Below are 17,350 nucleotides of genomic sequence, written 5' to 3'. Positions count from 1 at the left end.
AAGGCCGCAGCAAACAAACAGACGAAACGGAGACACCTTTCGCAGCACGCCGCATCACAAAACATATCCTCAAGGAAATCAATCATATCGAAAAGAAATTATATCCACCCCGCCGCAATTCCCCGTTCTGGATGGGCCGGTAAATGCTGTTTGTTTTTCAATTTCCCTCTTGGGGTGGAATCAGTGCCGCGCAGTTCGTTGTCCCGGAAATTGGCCCCAGGCAGCGATTACGCGTCAGACCATTCATCCAGTGGCTACCTACCTGTTGACAGTCTTTTACCAGCTACTCACCCTAATCGTGTAGTTGCTCGATTGCACGCAGCAAGCCATGGATTGTGAAAGAACAGTAAAACAAACAACCCTCATCCAAGTAAACTGATTATATTGCTATTGCCTAAAGAATGATTCGTCCAGTACAAACCACGATTCCTACTTTCTTGTTCTTATGCGATTCCGATGTGTATTCTTCTGCAATATACGAACGACTTCGTTCCACTAAACGTCTAACGGTCTAATATCTACGCAACATATTCTATATCGGGGGACTTTCCCTTTGTTTTTGGTGAATGAAACAAGAGGGGAATAAAACGAATTGCTACCTTCTAAAAGGGATTCACTCCTAAGGGAAATTCCTAAACAATCGCACTTTGGTTCAAAAGAGCGTCTAATTCGTTTATTATTCGGAACAACTAGTGAGGGATGGTATCGAACAGTATAATAATCTTAGCGCTTCACAGAGTTTCCTTATCAGCTAATATCTGGCATTGGTTTGAATATCTTTTGATCAAAAAGAGTTTTGTCTGAGAATCCACTCCATTACCCATTCGTTCATTCCAGGCGCTGCTCACAGCCTCGGTGATTCACGTGATCAACGATTCGAGCCGCGGCCGTTGGTGTAACTGTTTCGGATGTCGCCGAACTGGACTGGTGTCCATACGTTTGCTTCACTGTTGGAGGCTGCTCAGTAGTCGTAGGGACCGCCGTTGTCGTAGTGGATTGCGACCAGATGGGCGCCGCTAGACGCGGAACTGGTCGCAGAACGTTCTGTCAGGTTTTGTCCCGTCCAAAGTGAAACGGTTGAAAGCTGTTGATGAGAAAAAAAACAGTACTAAGATCTCGATAAGAGCCATGGTGCAGACAACAGCAAGTTACCTTTTCAGATAATCTTCGTACTGATGGTGTCGGACGTATTGGAAGGCAGACAGGCGTTCACGTTGCTGAAGATAGAGTTCGCTAAGCGACTGCCAGCGTCGCTTCTCCAGCTCTGAGTAGTTCCCATTGGTGTGGCAGCCATAGGCGGCGGCTGCAGCAGCGAACGGGAAAATCCCAGCCCGGGGAAATGTGCCCGGAATGGCGTGGTTCGCTGGGACCGAAGCACCGGACACTGCCGCATGGGATCCTGTTTGGCCGCAAAAGATGGCAGCTGCTGTGGCTGCATTCTGTTGAGCCATCGTAGCATTCATCAGACCGGAATTGGAACCATCATGCCGGCTGTGTATTGTTTGGTGTGATTGGAGGTGCTTTTTCAGGTAACTTTGACTAGAAATATAAGAAAGATGAAACATGCATGATTAGTGATTACCAAACACGTTTTTCAAAAAAAAATATTTTAAGCTTTTTTAGTGGAATGTATTCAACCGACTAAGACGAGTTTATTACTTTCCATTTAATTCCACTACGTTTTGTTATCTTTGCAGATACGTATTCCGAGTCGAGTCAAGTACGAGTACTTGTGTCGAGTCAAGTACGAGTACTTGTGTCGAGTCAAGTACGAGACACTGAAGATGGCCTCACAGTTGAGGTCGAAATACGCATCTGCATAGATAACAAAACGTAGTGGAATTAAATGGAACGTACTAAACTCGTCTTAGACGAAATCAACCTTGTTTTGCAGAATCTCGAAGTTTTAGATGGCGCAAGCAAGATTTTTTTCTGATTTCCGATGTAGCACAGCCAAAAATAAATAAACATACGCGATTTCCACACAGACTCTCTAAGAAATATAGTATTTAACTTTACTGATTTATGACAGTCCTTAAATTATTGTTGTTATTGATACACAATCGATTTTTTGGAGTGCTGTCAAAAATCGACTTTTTAAATATTCGGGGGAAATTGATCCCTCTCCATGAACTTGAGTCATGGTATGAACCGGCTAACTCAGGTGCAACGTGGCACGCAACGTAGGCAATTCTCCATCGAACCACCGGAACGTGGCGTGCAACGTCATCAACTTCTGACCAGACCTACGGAAATGCAGATTCAGCAGTAATAATCAATAAAACCAATGCGCGTACCGCGCTCTCGTTTCAGTATCTTTTTATCAAGTGTCCGCGTCGGTTATCGTGTCCAAAAAAGCCAACAATTAGTAAATAAATGTTCAAGTTAAGTGAATAAAGTGTTTTAAGTCTTTTTTAAAAACCCGAACCGCCTGTCGGATACAAGATTGGCGCAGCCGTGCGGTTCTAGTGAGGTAGAAAATAGTGAACAAACAGTGTAAAGGTTGAGACCAATAAATCCAACCAAAGTGAGTCCGCGATACACAGTGGCTAAGTGCTCAGTGCAAAGCATCTGGTGAAACTCGAGGAGGCAACCAGAGTTGAGGCTCCACCGCCGTTCACATTGTTCAACTACCAGCTAGAAGAATCAGCACCCGTGATCCCGCACACACGATTGTAAAGGTGAGTGTTTTATTTTTCATTTTTTTCCTCGCGTGTTCCAAGAGAGCTCGAGCATTGAATGATTCATATACATTCACTGCAAGGAAGCAGTTCTTAGAGAAGCTTACCTTGCCGGAATTGCAGAAACTTTAGAGAATCTACAATTCCAGGACAGACACGAGTTCTAAGAGAACGTGTCATCCACAACTTAAGAATAAACACGAGTTCTAAGAGAACGTGTCATTCAAAAACCGAACCCGTTTACCCTGACGCATTTTTATGCCTAAGGAAAAAGCATTGAAAAACGCTAGGCGCAATTTCTTTGCCAACAAAGGCGCTAGCTCATCGGAAGAATCGTTAGCTTCCACCGACCAATAATCTAACGACAGAAATAACAATGGATCAGATTTCTGCACAATTGGAACACCTAACCCAGCAGCTTGCTGCACTCAATGCCAGACAAGTAGCACAAGATTCCGAAGTGAATTTACTCAGAACCGCTTCAAGAGTAAACGTCACGAGCGGTAATGACAATGGAATGTTGCAACTTTTATCGCGAATTCCCGATCCTATCAAAGGCATCCCTACCTTTGATGGGAATAAAAGGCAGTTACATGCTTGGCTGACCACCACAGAAACAACTTTAACACGGTTTCGACCACTTGTGACAGATGCTGTTTTTGAAATTTATGTACAAGCTATCCTTAATAAAATTGAAGGGCGAGCTAAGGATATTCTTTGCCTTGCAGGCAACCCGTCATCATTTGACGAAATGAAAAGTATTTTGATTGAAGCACTGGGTGATAGACAGGAGCTTTCAACATACAAGGCACGTTAATGGGCAAATAAACAGACGCACGATATGAGTATTAAACATTACTATAATAAAACAAAGGAAATGGTCCAACACATCAAAACTATATCTGAGCAAGATCCACTTTTTAACGCCCATTGGGAAGCAATTTCAAAATTCATAGAACAAGACGCACTAGCCGCATTTATGGCAGGTCTTAAGACCCCTTACCAAGGATATGCTCAGGCATCCGGCCCCAAAGATCTCGAGGATGCATATGCGTTCCTATGCAAATTCCAATCTACAGAAAAAATAGCTGAGGTTCACAGACCCCATAATTCCAACAAAAACTTCAAGGATTCAGGATTTGGAAGCAAAAGAGAATCCTCATATTCGCAGCAAAAACCTAACATACCCCCACCGAAAGCCGAACCGATGGAAACTAGGACAACTAGAAGTCGTTTAACTATAAACAACTTCGTTACTAAACCAGAGGAAAATCCCCCAACAGTCCCCAATTCAGATTCTGAACCAGAAGACGATGTGGACTTAGACTTAAATTTTCATTTGGTCGACATTCATGCAAAAACAACTTGAATTATCTCCCATATTTAAAGCTACTCCATCCTAGAACGAAAAAACCACTCAAAATTTTAATTGATACTGGGGCAAATAAAAACATAATTGCACCAGATGTAATAGAATGTGTTCAAAAAGTATCTGATACACCCATTAAAAACATTTGTGGATCACATACTATTAATGAAAAAGGTAAAATTGATCTTTTTAATGGCATTTTACATCCTTAAGTTTCATTATTTCTTCGACGGTCTAATAAGATCAGAAACTCTCGCTAAACTCAACGCACAAATTAAATATGAAAATGAAACTATTAAACTTATGGATAAGCAATTTTCATACTCAAAATTCTATCCTGCAACCCAATTGTATAATCATTGTATAGTTGTCGACACCACAACTAATGGCGACTGGTTCGTACCTACATTCCAGAAGCTAGACAAGAAAATTTTCATACAACCAGGCCAAAATACTGAAACCTAATCTAACGGTAAATAGTAAATAATTTCGAAACATTATCACCTATTCCCATTGATAGTCAAACCAAAATTACAGAAGAGGAAATACTCTCCTTCATCAGAACAAAGCACCTCTCTCTACTAGAGAAAAATGAATTGGTTAAAGTTCTTTACGAACACCAAGGCGTTTTACTTAAAAAAGATGAGATACTGTCTTCCACCTCTGCCATGAATCACAAAATTATAACCAAAAACGAGATGCCAATTTATACTAAAAGTTACAGATACCCCCACCATTTTCGTAAAGATGTCCATGAACAAATTGAAGACATGCTCAAGAACGGTATAATCAGACCTTCTAAAAGCCCATATTCATCCCCAATTTGGGTAGTCCCTAAAAAGACTGACGCCTCTGGAAAAAGGAAATTACGTGTTGTCATTGATTATAGAAAACTCAATGAAAATACGATTGATGATAGATACCCCATGCCCCAAATTGAAGACATTTTGGATAGATTAGGAAAATCGTTGTATTTTACAACAATTGACCTAAAGTCTGGTTTCCATCAAATTCCTATGGATCCAGCACACATTGAAAAAACCGCTTTCTCTACAGACAATGGACATTTCGAATTTACAAGGATGCCCTTTGGATTGAAAAATGCTCCTGCAACATTCCAAAGAGCTATGAACAATATACTTGCAGAGTACATAGGTACAAAATGCTTTGTCTATCTCGACGATATAATAATCATTGGCTTCAATTTGAAAAACCACCTTGAAAACCTCGAATGTGTTCTTAAACGCTTAACAGAATTCAATTTAAAAGTACAACTGGACAAATGTGAATTTCTCAGAAGAGAGACTGAATTTCTCGGTCACATTATCTCAAAAGACGGCGTGAAACCCAACCCCGACAAGGTGGAAAAAGTTTTAAAATGGCCTCTGCCAAAAAACCCCAAAGAAATTAAACAGTTTCTTGGTTTAGTCGGATATTACAGAAGATTCATTAAGGATTTTTCTCGTATCACAAAACCAATGACAAAATTTTTGAAAAAAGATTGTGAAGTTGATCTCAATGATAAGCAATACATTTCAGCATTCGAAACCTTAAAGCAAATTCTTACCACAGACCAAATTTTGGCCTATCCCCAATTCGATCAACCGTTTATTCTTACAACTGATGCTTCTGGATATGCACTAGGCGCTGTGCTATCTCAAATCCAGGATACCGTTGAGCGTCCTATCGCGTTTGCATCTCGAACCTTGAACGATGTAGAAACGAGATACGCTACAAATGAGAAAGAGGCTCTTGCCATTATATGGGCCGTAAATAAATTTCAATCATACCTACATGGAGCAAAATTTACCCTAGTAACAGACCACAAGCCCTTAACTTTTATCAAATAAGAATATGAAAATTCTCAGATGGCGATTGGATCTCGAAAATTATGATTATGAAGTTAAATATAAAGAAGGAAAATCAAACGTGGTGGCAGATGCATTGAGCAGAATGCCAATTGAAACAAATGTAAATGAAATCGATAATAATGAACATTTTATTATTCCAGGCCCAGAAGACAACCTAGAAGATCCGGAAAACCCTCCCAATCCCTCTTCAGATTCCCAAACTATCCATTCTGCAGACGAATCTGCGGATTATTTCATCCACTTCACTGAACGCCCATTGAACTACTATAAAAACCGATTAATTTTCAAAAAATTTCATACAGAAACAGTCATAACTGAAACACTTTTTGGCCTTTACAGAAGAACCATCATTTGCAGACCTAATTATGAAAAAGCAGACATTACAGAATATTTGAAAACATTTCATAATGGAAAGCAAACAGCCATCATGGCACCTGAATCTTTATATAAGTCTCTTCAAGATTCTTATAAAGAACATTTCAATCAAAACGGTCATTTCGTGATAACCCAAAATCTTGTAGAAGATGTGCAAGTAGAGGACAGGCAAAACGAATTAATTATTAAAGAACATAATAGAGCCCATCGTGGTATTGCTGAAGTAGAAGCCCAATTGAAACGTACGTACTTTTTCCCTCGGATGCAAACAAAAATAAGGAAATTTGTGAATACATGTGAAATTTGTAATACTCATAAGTACGAGCGTAAGCCGTATAATATCAAGATATCCCCTAGACCAGTTACAGAGAAACCGCTAGAGAGAATTCACATGGATATTTTTATAATGGACAAATGTTACTTCTTATCATTGATAGATTCGTTTTCGAAACATCTTCAAATGATTTATTTGAAATCAAAAAACCTTATACATGTACAAAAGGCTCTGGCGAAATACCCCAAGAAACAATTGTTGTTTGAAGAAATGTCTCTTACAGCTACGCTATTCAGCTGTATGTTTAATTATAATGGATTTATTGCATTTGATACTACTAAACCAACCTTGTTCGCCCAAAAATGGAGAATCTATTCAACAACAGTAGTTCTATAAGCATGTTGAAATAAATGTTTAAGCTATCACCTTGCCTCGATTGTTCAACTGCAAAAACAATAAAAGGGCTACACCAACATTAATTCAACGCTTGTTACTACAAGGCTTATTACCCGAACTAATAAAGCTTTTGTTCAATGTTTTACAAATAAGGCTGTTCGACAACAGTATGTTTGTGTAACATAGAAGATTGGGGGAAACTGTTATTCAACATTAGTTCGAGGAAAGGTTCTGAATACAATTTGAATAACGTTGGATTAGGTGGCTATAATATATCTCAAATAAAGCTTATTACAAGTTTCTACAACAAGCTTTTTTTTTAAATAAAAATGTTAAAAGAGGACTTCTCACGGATAGTTTTTATCTTGATATTATTTTATGGCTTTCATGAACTATCGATTTTTCAACTAAATAATTTATAGAACTGTGACTTGTTTTTATACATCAACTACGGTTATCACAATCTCCAACGATGCGAGACTCGAACTCAGGACCCTTCGATTGACATCCGCCTGCTCTTCCGCTGCTCCATGCAAGGTTATATAAATCGACCATGTTAAATGTAGTTATAAATTATTTAATACCAAACTGAACCACTTATTGCACAAACATTGCATAAACAACATTTGAGCATATTTATTAAATAGAATGTATATGTCAACAATATTGTTGAACACGTTTGCACTGCAACGTTTATACACATTCAGATAAGCACCGTATGTAGTTGCCCCGATTGTAGTTTAAGAATCGTTGAATAATCAATTCAGAAACAATCTGGTAACACTGCTTCCAATAGTCAATCCGTGCGCGCACCCGTTGCCCATCACTGTCAAAACAACAACAACAAACAGTGCCGTGCAGTGACTAAAGCGGTGAATATTTGCAGGAAAAATGAACAAAGGTACGTATTTTTAGTAATCTAATGAAAAACCATTGTTGAAGTGCAATTTAATATATTGTAGATTACTTTCTTGTTGTGGAGACAGTCGAGGCCGGTAGACCCGTCTTGTCGGTAGTGCCGCACAAATGGGTAGCTGAAAATTCCCTATTCTGGCCTCCAAAGCAGGCGAATGTGCTCCGGAAAGACGCCGGTTCAAGTCCAATGCCTTCTTGGACTAAATTGCCTTGTGCAGTGAAACGGAAGTACATTCCCAGTTTTGGGGAAGCGGGCGAGAAGCCGATGAGCTTTCAGGGCAATCCACCGACATGTCAGACTTCGCTACGACACGAAAAAAAAAGTTGAAGAAAACCTCAAAAGCCCTCGATCTAAACCACCTCATCACTGAAAAACGTAAGTAGATTATTGGTTCAGGGATCGTTCACATATTACATATTCACATATTATGTAACCATTGACAAAAGAACATTTTAAACTCTCATCTGCCCCACGTAACATAAATCAGTATAAATACCTAAACAAAAAAAATCCCGTAACACTCGACTAGATGTCCTCCCCCTTTCCTTACGTTACGTAATATGTGAACGATCTTCAACAAAATTTCAAAAATAGCATACGGAATAAAAAAGCACACTCTTCATTAAGTTCATAATTTGGATATTACATCTGCCAATAACATTAAAATGCTTTTATTCCTTTTCGTTACAGAATCTCAGATTCAAGGAAAGCCCTCAACCGGACAACGAGACTGGACAGAGAAGTCAAGCACAACAGCGTCCCAAATTCCTGTCGTTACTCAAACGATTGACCGAGTTTATTGTGATCTAGATTTATCGAATCTAATGACGAATTCACAAGGAACAACGTTGGACTCTCATCCGACTCTTGCACCTCAACCGGCTCAAATGTCATCATCAACATCGGCCCCAGTGGAAACGGAAGTGATTTCGGAAGGATACGTCCTTAACATCCAGCAGGTATAAATTTTGTTTATTGTAGTAGTAGAGTTAATGTAGCATAACAATCGTATTTTTTTACTTTTTATTTCTTTGCTTCACTGTCTACATCGCTTATAAATGAACTTATTTCAAAATAAGTCAAACTCAAAATTTGGTACTGTCATTATATGGATATATGTGCAAAGTTCATAGAAAATCAAGCTAACATGAGACAGTGGTATGTAGTGTATTGCATATCGCCTCAGTTACACAACAAAAGAAGCAATACAACCGGCAACTGATGCGTCTGGTTGTATGTGCTAACACTTTTTTTTCTCGTAATGAATATCAAATACTAAATTAAACCAATCTAATTGGTCTTCCACTTTCTGTTTTCAGCCGAATACGGATAGGATCATTAAGGAAGTTTCCGAAAAAGTCATCGAGCAAGTGAGCGTTAATGTGCTAAGCTCGATGGAAGCAATGCTGGCAAAAACCGCAGCTTCCTTGGAGATGAAGATCGATGCTGCCATTCGTCAAAGCAACAATGAGTATTATTCAGAAGCTTCAACATCCTTCCAGTTTTCGCCAGTGGCTACCACGGATGGAATAGATGCATTGGAAGAGAGTCTCAACGATGAGTCGTTTGCCAAGCAGTTCGTAAGTTGTATTTTTTACGATAATTATTTGTATTATTAACGTCTGTGTAACCGTGGTAATGCTATTTTTTGGAATATGTTGCCCTGTTCTAATATAGAAATCTACTGTCATTCAATTAATTATACCTGCAATACCATTATAGGTATTGTACACAAATTATGCAACCAAGGGAAGAGGTTTAACTCAACGTAGCAATCCATTCTTTTATATAAATAATAAATTAATTAGTTAATATATTTTTTTTAGTTTGCGCACATGAAGAAGAAAATTGGAAACAGCGGCGATGCGTGCAATTGTCAGAATATTGCTTATGGATTGATTGATCACTTTTTCGAAAGGAAGGTGATGCTCGATTGTTCCTGGACCGGAGAGAGTAAAGGAGGAAGTGCCAAGTATCCCATGAAAAAAAGTGTCAATATTCTTAACATGTTTTTCAAACTGGTTCACAGCGTGAACAATACATTTTCACAAGCGCTGTTGGAGGATCTGTTCAAAAGATTCACAAGAAATGCGAAGAAGCGAAGTGAAACAAAAGGCAAAAGGCAATCCTCAATTCATCGGCGATCAAAAACAAAAGGTTCTGAGAAAGGTAGGGATATTGAGTTTATTAAAAAAAATAATACTTGGCAAGGGTAATATTGAAAAATTATTGAAATTGGATGTTTTTAATGTAAAATGAGATCTTTTGTATAAGCGAAAGCTGAATAATTTTACCGCAAAATATGTAGCTTGTTTACATGAATTGACTTTTATATCCAAATTGGAATATTTTAAACGGTTTAATTTAATAAGAAGTAAACAATAAGCAACTTTTTTTTTACAAATTCTAATTTTCTATATTGTGACAATTACATCGCAACACAGGTTATAAGGGGTCGTCCATATACTACGGAAAATTAAAATTTCGTATGAAAAAATTCCGCGATGGGGAGGGCCTGGTTTATTGACGATCCCTAACTTATTTTACTATTCAATGAGCACATCCACTGTGATTACTTGAGTTTACTTAGCCAATTTCTTAATTATTTAAAAATCAATTTCAGAAATTCATTGTACTCCGCATACTACTGCTATCACCACCAATGACGTACACCGTGCCCCACAGATATCTGGTATCAGCGTTACTGAAGTTCCGGCGCGTCCGGTGGAACTTGGTGGAAGTAAGCGCTCAGATGTGGTAAATGTAGACTCAGATTCACCTATTCTCATGAAGATCGAAGAAGGCGCACTGAATGTTGCAATAAATTCAGAACATGGAGAGGATGAATATGAGGAGGAAGAAGAAAATGAAGGAGAAAATGAAGAGCACGAGGATGATGAACATGAGGACGAAGAAGAATCGTCGCAAGAGTCCGAAAGTGATTTTTAATGCGGTCCTGTAGACTTCGGTGGATTCCAATAACGATCTCATTTGATATAATGCTGTTTTAAGAATTTTTTTATTTGTTTTGTTCCAATGAACTTTGTTTTCTTGTTTTATTTTAATGAAATACAAATACAATCCTTTCATAAACTTTTACTTCGATATAAATGTGTTCATAAAGAAAAACTGAGAAACATTTTAGCATGATATTAAAAGGAAAAAGTGTGCAAAAGAGGTATGTAAACACATCTATCTGTTTTGTAAGAAATTGCAACAAACTTGCATAAAATGTCATCAATCTTAAAGCTTTGTATGCTCTTAAAATTAGAAACGTGAGCTAAATAAATATGAAAGAACGATGATCGAATTGGCAGCTTGAAAAAATCAGTTTGATTAGCGATTACTTTTCCATGTATTAGAATACTATTGTTAGGGTTAACCGAAGCATCAGTCATTTGAACAATTTCGAAATTCTTCGTTAAAAACCACGAATCTTTAAATGCATTATTAAGTTCCAATCCTGATCGCACTGCACATTTAACTGAACTGCCACGTTTTTTTACTGATGGAACAAATACAATATTGGTATTGTCACTATCTTTAGGTCCCCGATTCTTTTCCAGTATTCTGTTAGCAACTTGTTCAAGACAATAGTTTCCCTGCCTCACGCATTTTTTCAGTTGGAATAGATAATTCTCGAAGGGATATGCTGAAATTGTGCTAAGATTACCAAATCTTTCTACATCATTTACTACATGCTCAAGGTTGTGAATATTACTCGTTACGAATTCCTCACCGTATATTTCTATGAATCCTTCAATGAACTTTTCGAACAATGTTTGGGCGAGAGGAAGCCATTTCCTAAAATATTCAGTTGAGCATAGTCTAACAGCAATAAACAGAAGCAAGAAGTGATTGTACAATTTGTCGTCTATTATATCTTTAAGTACAACTATGCCAACATAGTTAAGAAATGAGTGCCATTCGGTGCCTTTCCAAAAGGCCAAACAGTCTAATCCTCTCATTTGTCGGTGTATTTCTTGAGGTAATTTGATTTTTAAAATGGAATCAGAAAGTTCCTGTATTTTTATAGCGGGCAACTTTCCCTCGTATCCTAGAGTTCCGTCTCGCCATCCTGTTAAGAGCCGTTTCATCACACCCAATTCCAACAAGTGAAGGGAATCGGCAACAACGAAGTCTTTGATCATATCAAATTCGGGAAGCTTCAAAATCGGTGAATCTTGTCCTGAATGGTGCTTTCCGTATTGCTTTTGACGAAATTTCAAATCCGTCCTCAAAGGGCAATGCAACATGGGAAACACAACTGTCCGGGATACGTAAGAATACTCTCCATTAATAGTGCACTTTAAGCAGCCATCCTTTCCGTTAAAGTTGATTACACCTGAACCATTTTTTAAAGAGAAGAATTTAAAATTAATGTTAATATTTGTTTTCTTTCATTTTATGAAAATATCACAGACAAACACACACACTATTTGGAACGAATTGCAATCAAAAACGAATACGTGATTATTGGAAACAGTGTAGTTGGCGAAGCTACGAATACGTGCAACCAATAAGGAGATCGCTTTGCCAATTAGCTATATTTGAAATCGACCGCTTAAAAGGCGGACGATGGAGATCGTGTTCAAACAAACGTATGTTATCTGTGAATTGATATTGGCCAAATTTAAAGGGAAATTATACGGTTTGCGAATGCTTTTTGCTCAAGTGCGGATTGAACATATGAACATAGACAAACAGACGTAAAGCTTGAACATTTTTCTGACAAACATTTTTCTATCGCTCAACTCCTCTACCACCATCTTGCGAGCATGTTACACGAAACGATGTTTCGTATGACATCGTCACCAGAAGGCGCTGGAGTGAAATGTCAAACCCGAAGGATTACGAAACTAGCGCCTCTAGTTGTGAATTGCGTAATCAATCAAATTCAAATTGATCGTTGAAGTCATGGTCGATGGTATTTTCTCTAGTGTTACGTCTGTTTGTCTGTGATATGAACATCATTAATTTTTGGGTGACAATTTTCTTCATTGTACTGAAATTCTAACTGCAATGCACTGGCAAACAGACGATCGATTTAAATTAGCCGCAAATATGCGGTTTATGGAAGTGAAAATTATGTCTATTAGGGATGTATGTTAGTTAAGTCATGCACAATGTATGTTAGTTAAGTCATATAGAGCAGAGAGTCACGAGCAAAGTTAGAGTGAGGGGAAAGGGATTAATATCAATTTTAATATAACATAATTTTTGCATAACTGTCTATATGTATGTAAACTATACCTTTAATTAGAGCTCGGGCTGGTGAATCACATATGAAGCAACGTAGTTTAATACGTATTATGTGGCCTTTGAAGTGAAATCCGTTTTGAAGTAATGGTATTGCATCATTTACGAACTGCGTCAAGTACTGATCTATATCAGTAGGTTTTGTTTTTCCCAAAAAGATTCCAATAGGCATCGGCTGTAGTTCTGGCATATTATGAACGTTGCATAGTATGGGCCAAAGTTGAAATTTTGAACTTTTATACACAGGCAAGCCGTCGATGTTAATGTTAATACTTATGTTTATATCTCCTGATATATTGTCAAACCACCTTTCAAGGCAAGCTTGTAGCCCATGGTGCCAGTATGTACCACCTGGGATCTTTTTGCAGAGTTTTCCAATATTCGAAGGAGTTTCCAGTAGCGTTCTTGGATCCATAGGTAAAGTTGTGTCGTTGTATTTTTCTTTGATCAACCCCAGCAAGTCCTTCAACGCATTATGATGGATGTTGTGACGAAGAGACCAGGACCTTAAGGCTTCACGTGAACTTTCTGTTGTGGAACTCACACATTCATTCTGCTGATTAATCAAATCATGCTGCTGCTTGGACTCAATATTGGCTAAATCATCAGCCGGACGAGTTTGAAGAACTGCATCAAATTTTTCGGAATCAACTTTTGAGGTAGTTGCAAATTTTGATTGCAAAGAGCCGCCACGGTTGAATTTTTAGAGGGTTTACAATTTAGTTCTTCGTATTGATAAGGTACCGATGTTTTATCTTGTGTGTTTCGGTCTGAAATTATGCTTTTTAGTATAATTTTATAATATTAAGCAAAAACAAGCTTTATACCATTCGTAGGATCTGGTACAGCTTTGAGTGCTGCGATTGACGCTGCTTTTTCCACTGTTTTGTGTTGTACTTGTAGCGTCCTATACAACAACCGGTATTTTTCACTAACCCGCTTTAATTTTCGGTGATATGTACCACTCTTTTTGAACTTTTTCAAGGATTTATCCATTTTCACAAAAATTCAATACACAGTGACATCCGCACAGCCAGATACAACATAATTGATTTTGTCAACAATGATGAACCAACAGCAATTATGTTGTGTTGAACAACATATGAAAGAACATCACTATAAATAAATAAGTAAGTTATTCTAACAGTTATCATACAGTAAACTTATTTCACAACTAATCAACATGTTTGGTTCAAAGGCTTCCAATCTAATATAAGACACATTACTTCATTGAATTGTACAACTTCGGCAGCGCTGTTGAATAACAAATTCAAACAAATGTTATTAAGCATCACATAAACATGTTATTCAATATCAACTTGATTGCACAAGATAGGATTTATTTTGGTGGGATAAAGAATATTTACAGTGAATAATTCAACTGTACTTCACCCAACCTGGGAAATTTTAGGGCAACATTTGTTAAACTTTTATTCGATGCTTTATTCAAATAACAACAAAACAGGGAACTAATGCGGTGATTTCAATCAGTATAACATTTATTAAACAACTTCTTAAACATGCTTTATTGTTCAACTACCACCGCTTCTATACAACAATTGTTCAACAAGCTTGTTGATTTATGGCTCTGAATTGTTTCTTGGGACATTAGCCATCATGGCGTTCCAAAAACAATCATAACCGATCACGAAAGTACATTCCTATCAATCCAACTTAGAAGTTTTCTTGCTGAATTAGGGACCGTACTGCAATATGCAGCATCGTCAGAATCCAACGGTCAAATAGAAAGAACTCATTCCACAATAATAGAAATTTTCAATACTAACAAATATAAATTCAAAGGAATGGGTACGAAATCGATTATCCAATTGTCTGTCGCATTATATAACGATACTGTTCATTTGGCTACTAAGTTTATCCCAAACGAAATAATCTTCAACCAAAACAACATTTTTAATCCAGAAGCAGTATTAAAAAACGCCCAAGAATTATTTGTAAAAACAAAACAAAATATTATCAATTCAATGGAAAAACTTGTAGAACAGAATGTTAATAAAGAAGATCCCCCACCCTTGGAAGAAGGACAGGAAGTATTTGTCATACCAAATATTCGAACTAAAACGCAACCCAGGGCAAATAAAACTAATGCAAATAGGGTATCAAGCAAAACATTTAAAAACAACAGAAATATAAAGAGACACAAAAACAAAATTAAAAGAGTTAAAAAATAATATTGTAATATCCTTAATATTGTTTCATTTTCAGATGGTTGTAATCTACCCACGATTTTTTATGTTTATATCAATCGTCATGTGCCATGAATTAACAATTAGGAACATTTACAACGATGCAATTCTTATGCAACAAATGAACTTATGTAAACTTCAAATTGGAAACATACGTATTGTACATCCGATAAATCTTACAGCTATCGAAGATACTATCAATCTACTAACAAATGTAGTTTATAACAAAAATCCCAACACTAATATACTATCAGAAATTGGTAAACACAAGATTCGAGAATTATACACAAATCTGCAACAAATCAAACCACAAAAATCTCATAGATCCAGGAGATGGGACATCATCGGTACAACGTGGAAATGGATTGCCGGGAACCCAGACGCTCAGGATTTGCGAATCATCAATGGAACTCTCAACGACCTGATAAAGGAGAACAATATACAATACAAAATCAACGATCAAATTGGTCAGCGAATCCAACAGCTCACCAATGTCATCAACCAAATCATCGAAAAAACCTATTCAAACCAAATTTTGATTAACGAAATCGACATGATTACGACAATACTCAACATCGATATAATCAACCAAATCCTCATAGGCATCCAGGAAGCCATACTATTTTCAAAAGTTCACATAAAAAACAGCAAAATCCTCTCTATGAAGGATATAAACCTCATCAAAACCATGCTGAGTAACCAAGGAGTCCAAGTAGAATTACCAGATGAAGTATTAAACTTCGTGAAACCACAAATGGCCATCACCAAGGATACACTCCTATACATTCTCCATGTACCGCAACTTGAAAACGAAGAATCAGCAGTCATCCGGATTTATCCTCTCACAAATAACAATTCAACTATCGAGGATTACCCGATGATTGTAATCAAACATGGTTCACAGCTGTGGACTACTTCTAAACCAGAAGATTACGTTCAACTAAGTACTTTCACTAGAAGATACGAAGATTCTTGTATCTACCCACTTATTATGGGAAGAACAACCCACTGCAGTACCAAATTCAACAACGAGACGACAATGCAACTCATAGCCAGTAATAAGCTGTTAATTACAAACGCCTTCAATGATGAACTCAAGTCGGATTGTGGACCCGATGATAGGAAGTTGTCCGGAAATTTCATTGTATCCTTTGGAAACTGCACAGTTAACTTCAAGCAGAGTAACTTCTCGTCAACGGAGATTATCAATGAATCCAACACTATTCAAGGAGCCTTACATAACATTATAATAAACAACCACCCTTCAAGCAGTCATGACATTTCTATGATAATCATCAGGACCATCCGCAAAAGGAATCAACTAGCCAAAGTATCCCTACAACAAGAATCAATTGAAACCTGGAAATGGAGCCTATTGGGAGGAATATCATTGTCGACAACCCTGATAATAATCGCTTTCGTCGCCATAATTTTCCATTTTAGAAATTCTTTCCACAGGGTAACAAAGAAAATAGCCAAGCGAAACAAACCCAAAACCAAAACCAAAGGAAAGGATAAGTTACCAAGTGTCGAGGACGCCACTTCTTCACCCCCCGGAGGAGTCATGGTATGAACCGGCTAACTCAGGTGCAACGTGGCACGCAACGTAGGCAATTCTCCATCGAACCACCGGAACGTGGCGTGCAACGTCATCAACTTCTGACCAGCCCTACGGAAATGCAGATTCAGCAGTAATAATCAATAAAACCAATGCGCGTACCGCGCTCTCGTTTCAGTATCTTTTTATCAAGTGTCCGCGTCGGTTATCGTGTCCAAAAAAGCCAACAATTAGTAAATAAATGTTCAAGTTAAGTGAATAAATTGTTTTAAGTCTTTTTTAAAAACCCGAACCGCCTGTCGGATACAAGATTCTTGCTTTGATAAAATTAGAAAGGTGCCCTCAGATTTTTTAAATATTTTTCCTTTAAAATACGCGGAATTTTCGAATTGCTCTGCGTATACGTGAACGATTTTTGTTATTGAATTCGACAGCACATGTAAT

The 17,350-nt window shown here is 37.6% G+C and overlaps 2 protein-coding genes across 2 annotated transcripts in view; one reads left to right on the top strand and one right to left on the bottom strand.

Annotated features, from left to right (window-relative positions):
* Positions 1 to 373: 373 nt before the first annotated feature.
* Positions 374 to 17,350, bottom strand: part of LOC134208010 (zinc finger protein 37) — a 49,429-nt gene continuing 32,452 nt past the window's right edge. Inside the window, exons 2-3 of the mRNA XM_062684112.1 lie at positions 1,153 to 1,539; positions 374 to 1,084 (exon numbers count right to left, since the gene is read on the bottom strand). Of these exons, the coding sequence (XP_062540096.1) occupies positions 1,048 to 1,084; positions 1,153 to 1,539 (424 nt within the window). The 3' untranslated portion in view covers positions 374 to 1,047. The remainder of the gene's footprint in view (positions 1,085 to 1,152; positions 1,540 to 17,350) is intronic.
* LOC134207984 (uncharacterized) lies at positions 8,173 to 10,831 on the top strand. Its single transcript, XM_062684094.1, has 6 exons — positions 8,173 to 8,257; positions 8,573 to 8,841; positions 9,202 to 9,462; positions 9,709 to 9,854; positions 9,912 to 10,051; positions 10,506 to 10,831. The coding sequence occupies exons 1-6, from the start codon at positions 8,173 to 8,175 to the stop codon at positions 10,829 to 10,831; spliced, it is 1,227 nt and encodes a 408-aa protein (XP_062540078.1).

This window comes from Armigeres subalbatus, chromosome 1, assembly GCF_024139115.2.
Source record: "Armigeres subalbatus isolate Guangzhou_Male chromosome 1, GZ_Asu_2, whole genome shotgun sequence".
NCBI lineage: Eukaryota > Metazoa > Arthropoda > Insecta > Diptera > Culicidae > Armigeres > Armigeres subalbatus.
This window is presented reverse-complemented; position numbering and strand designations above follow the sequence as displayed.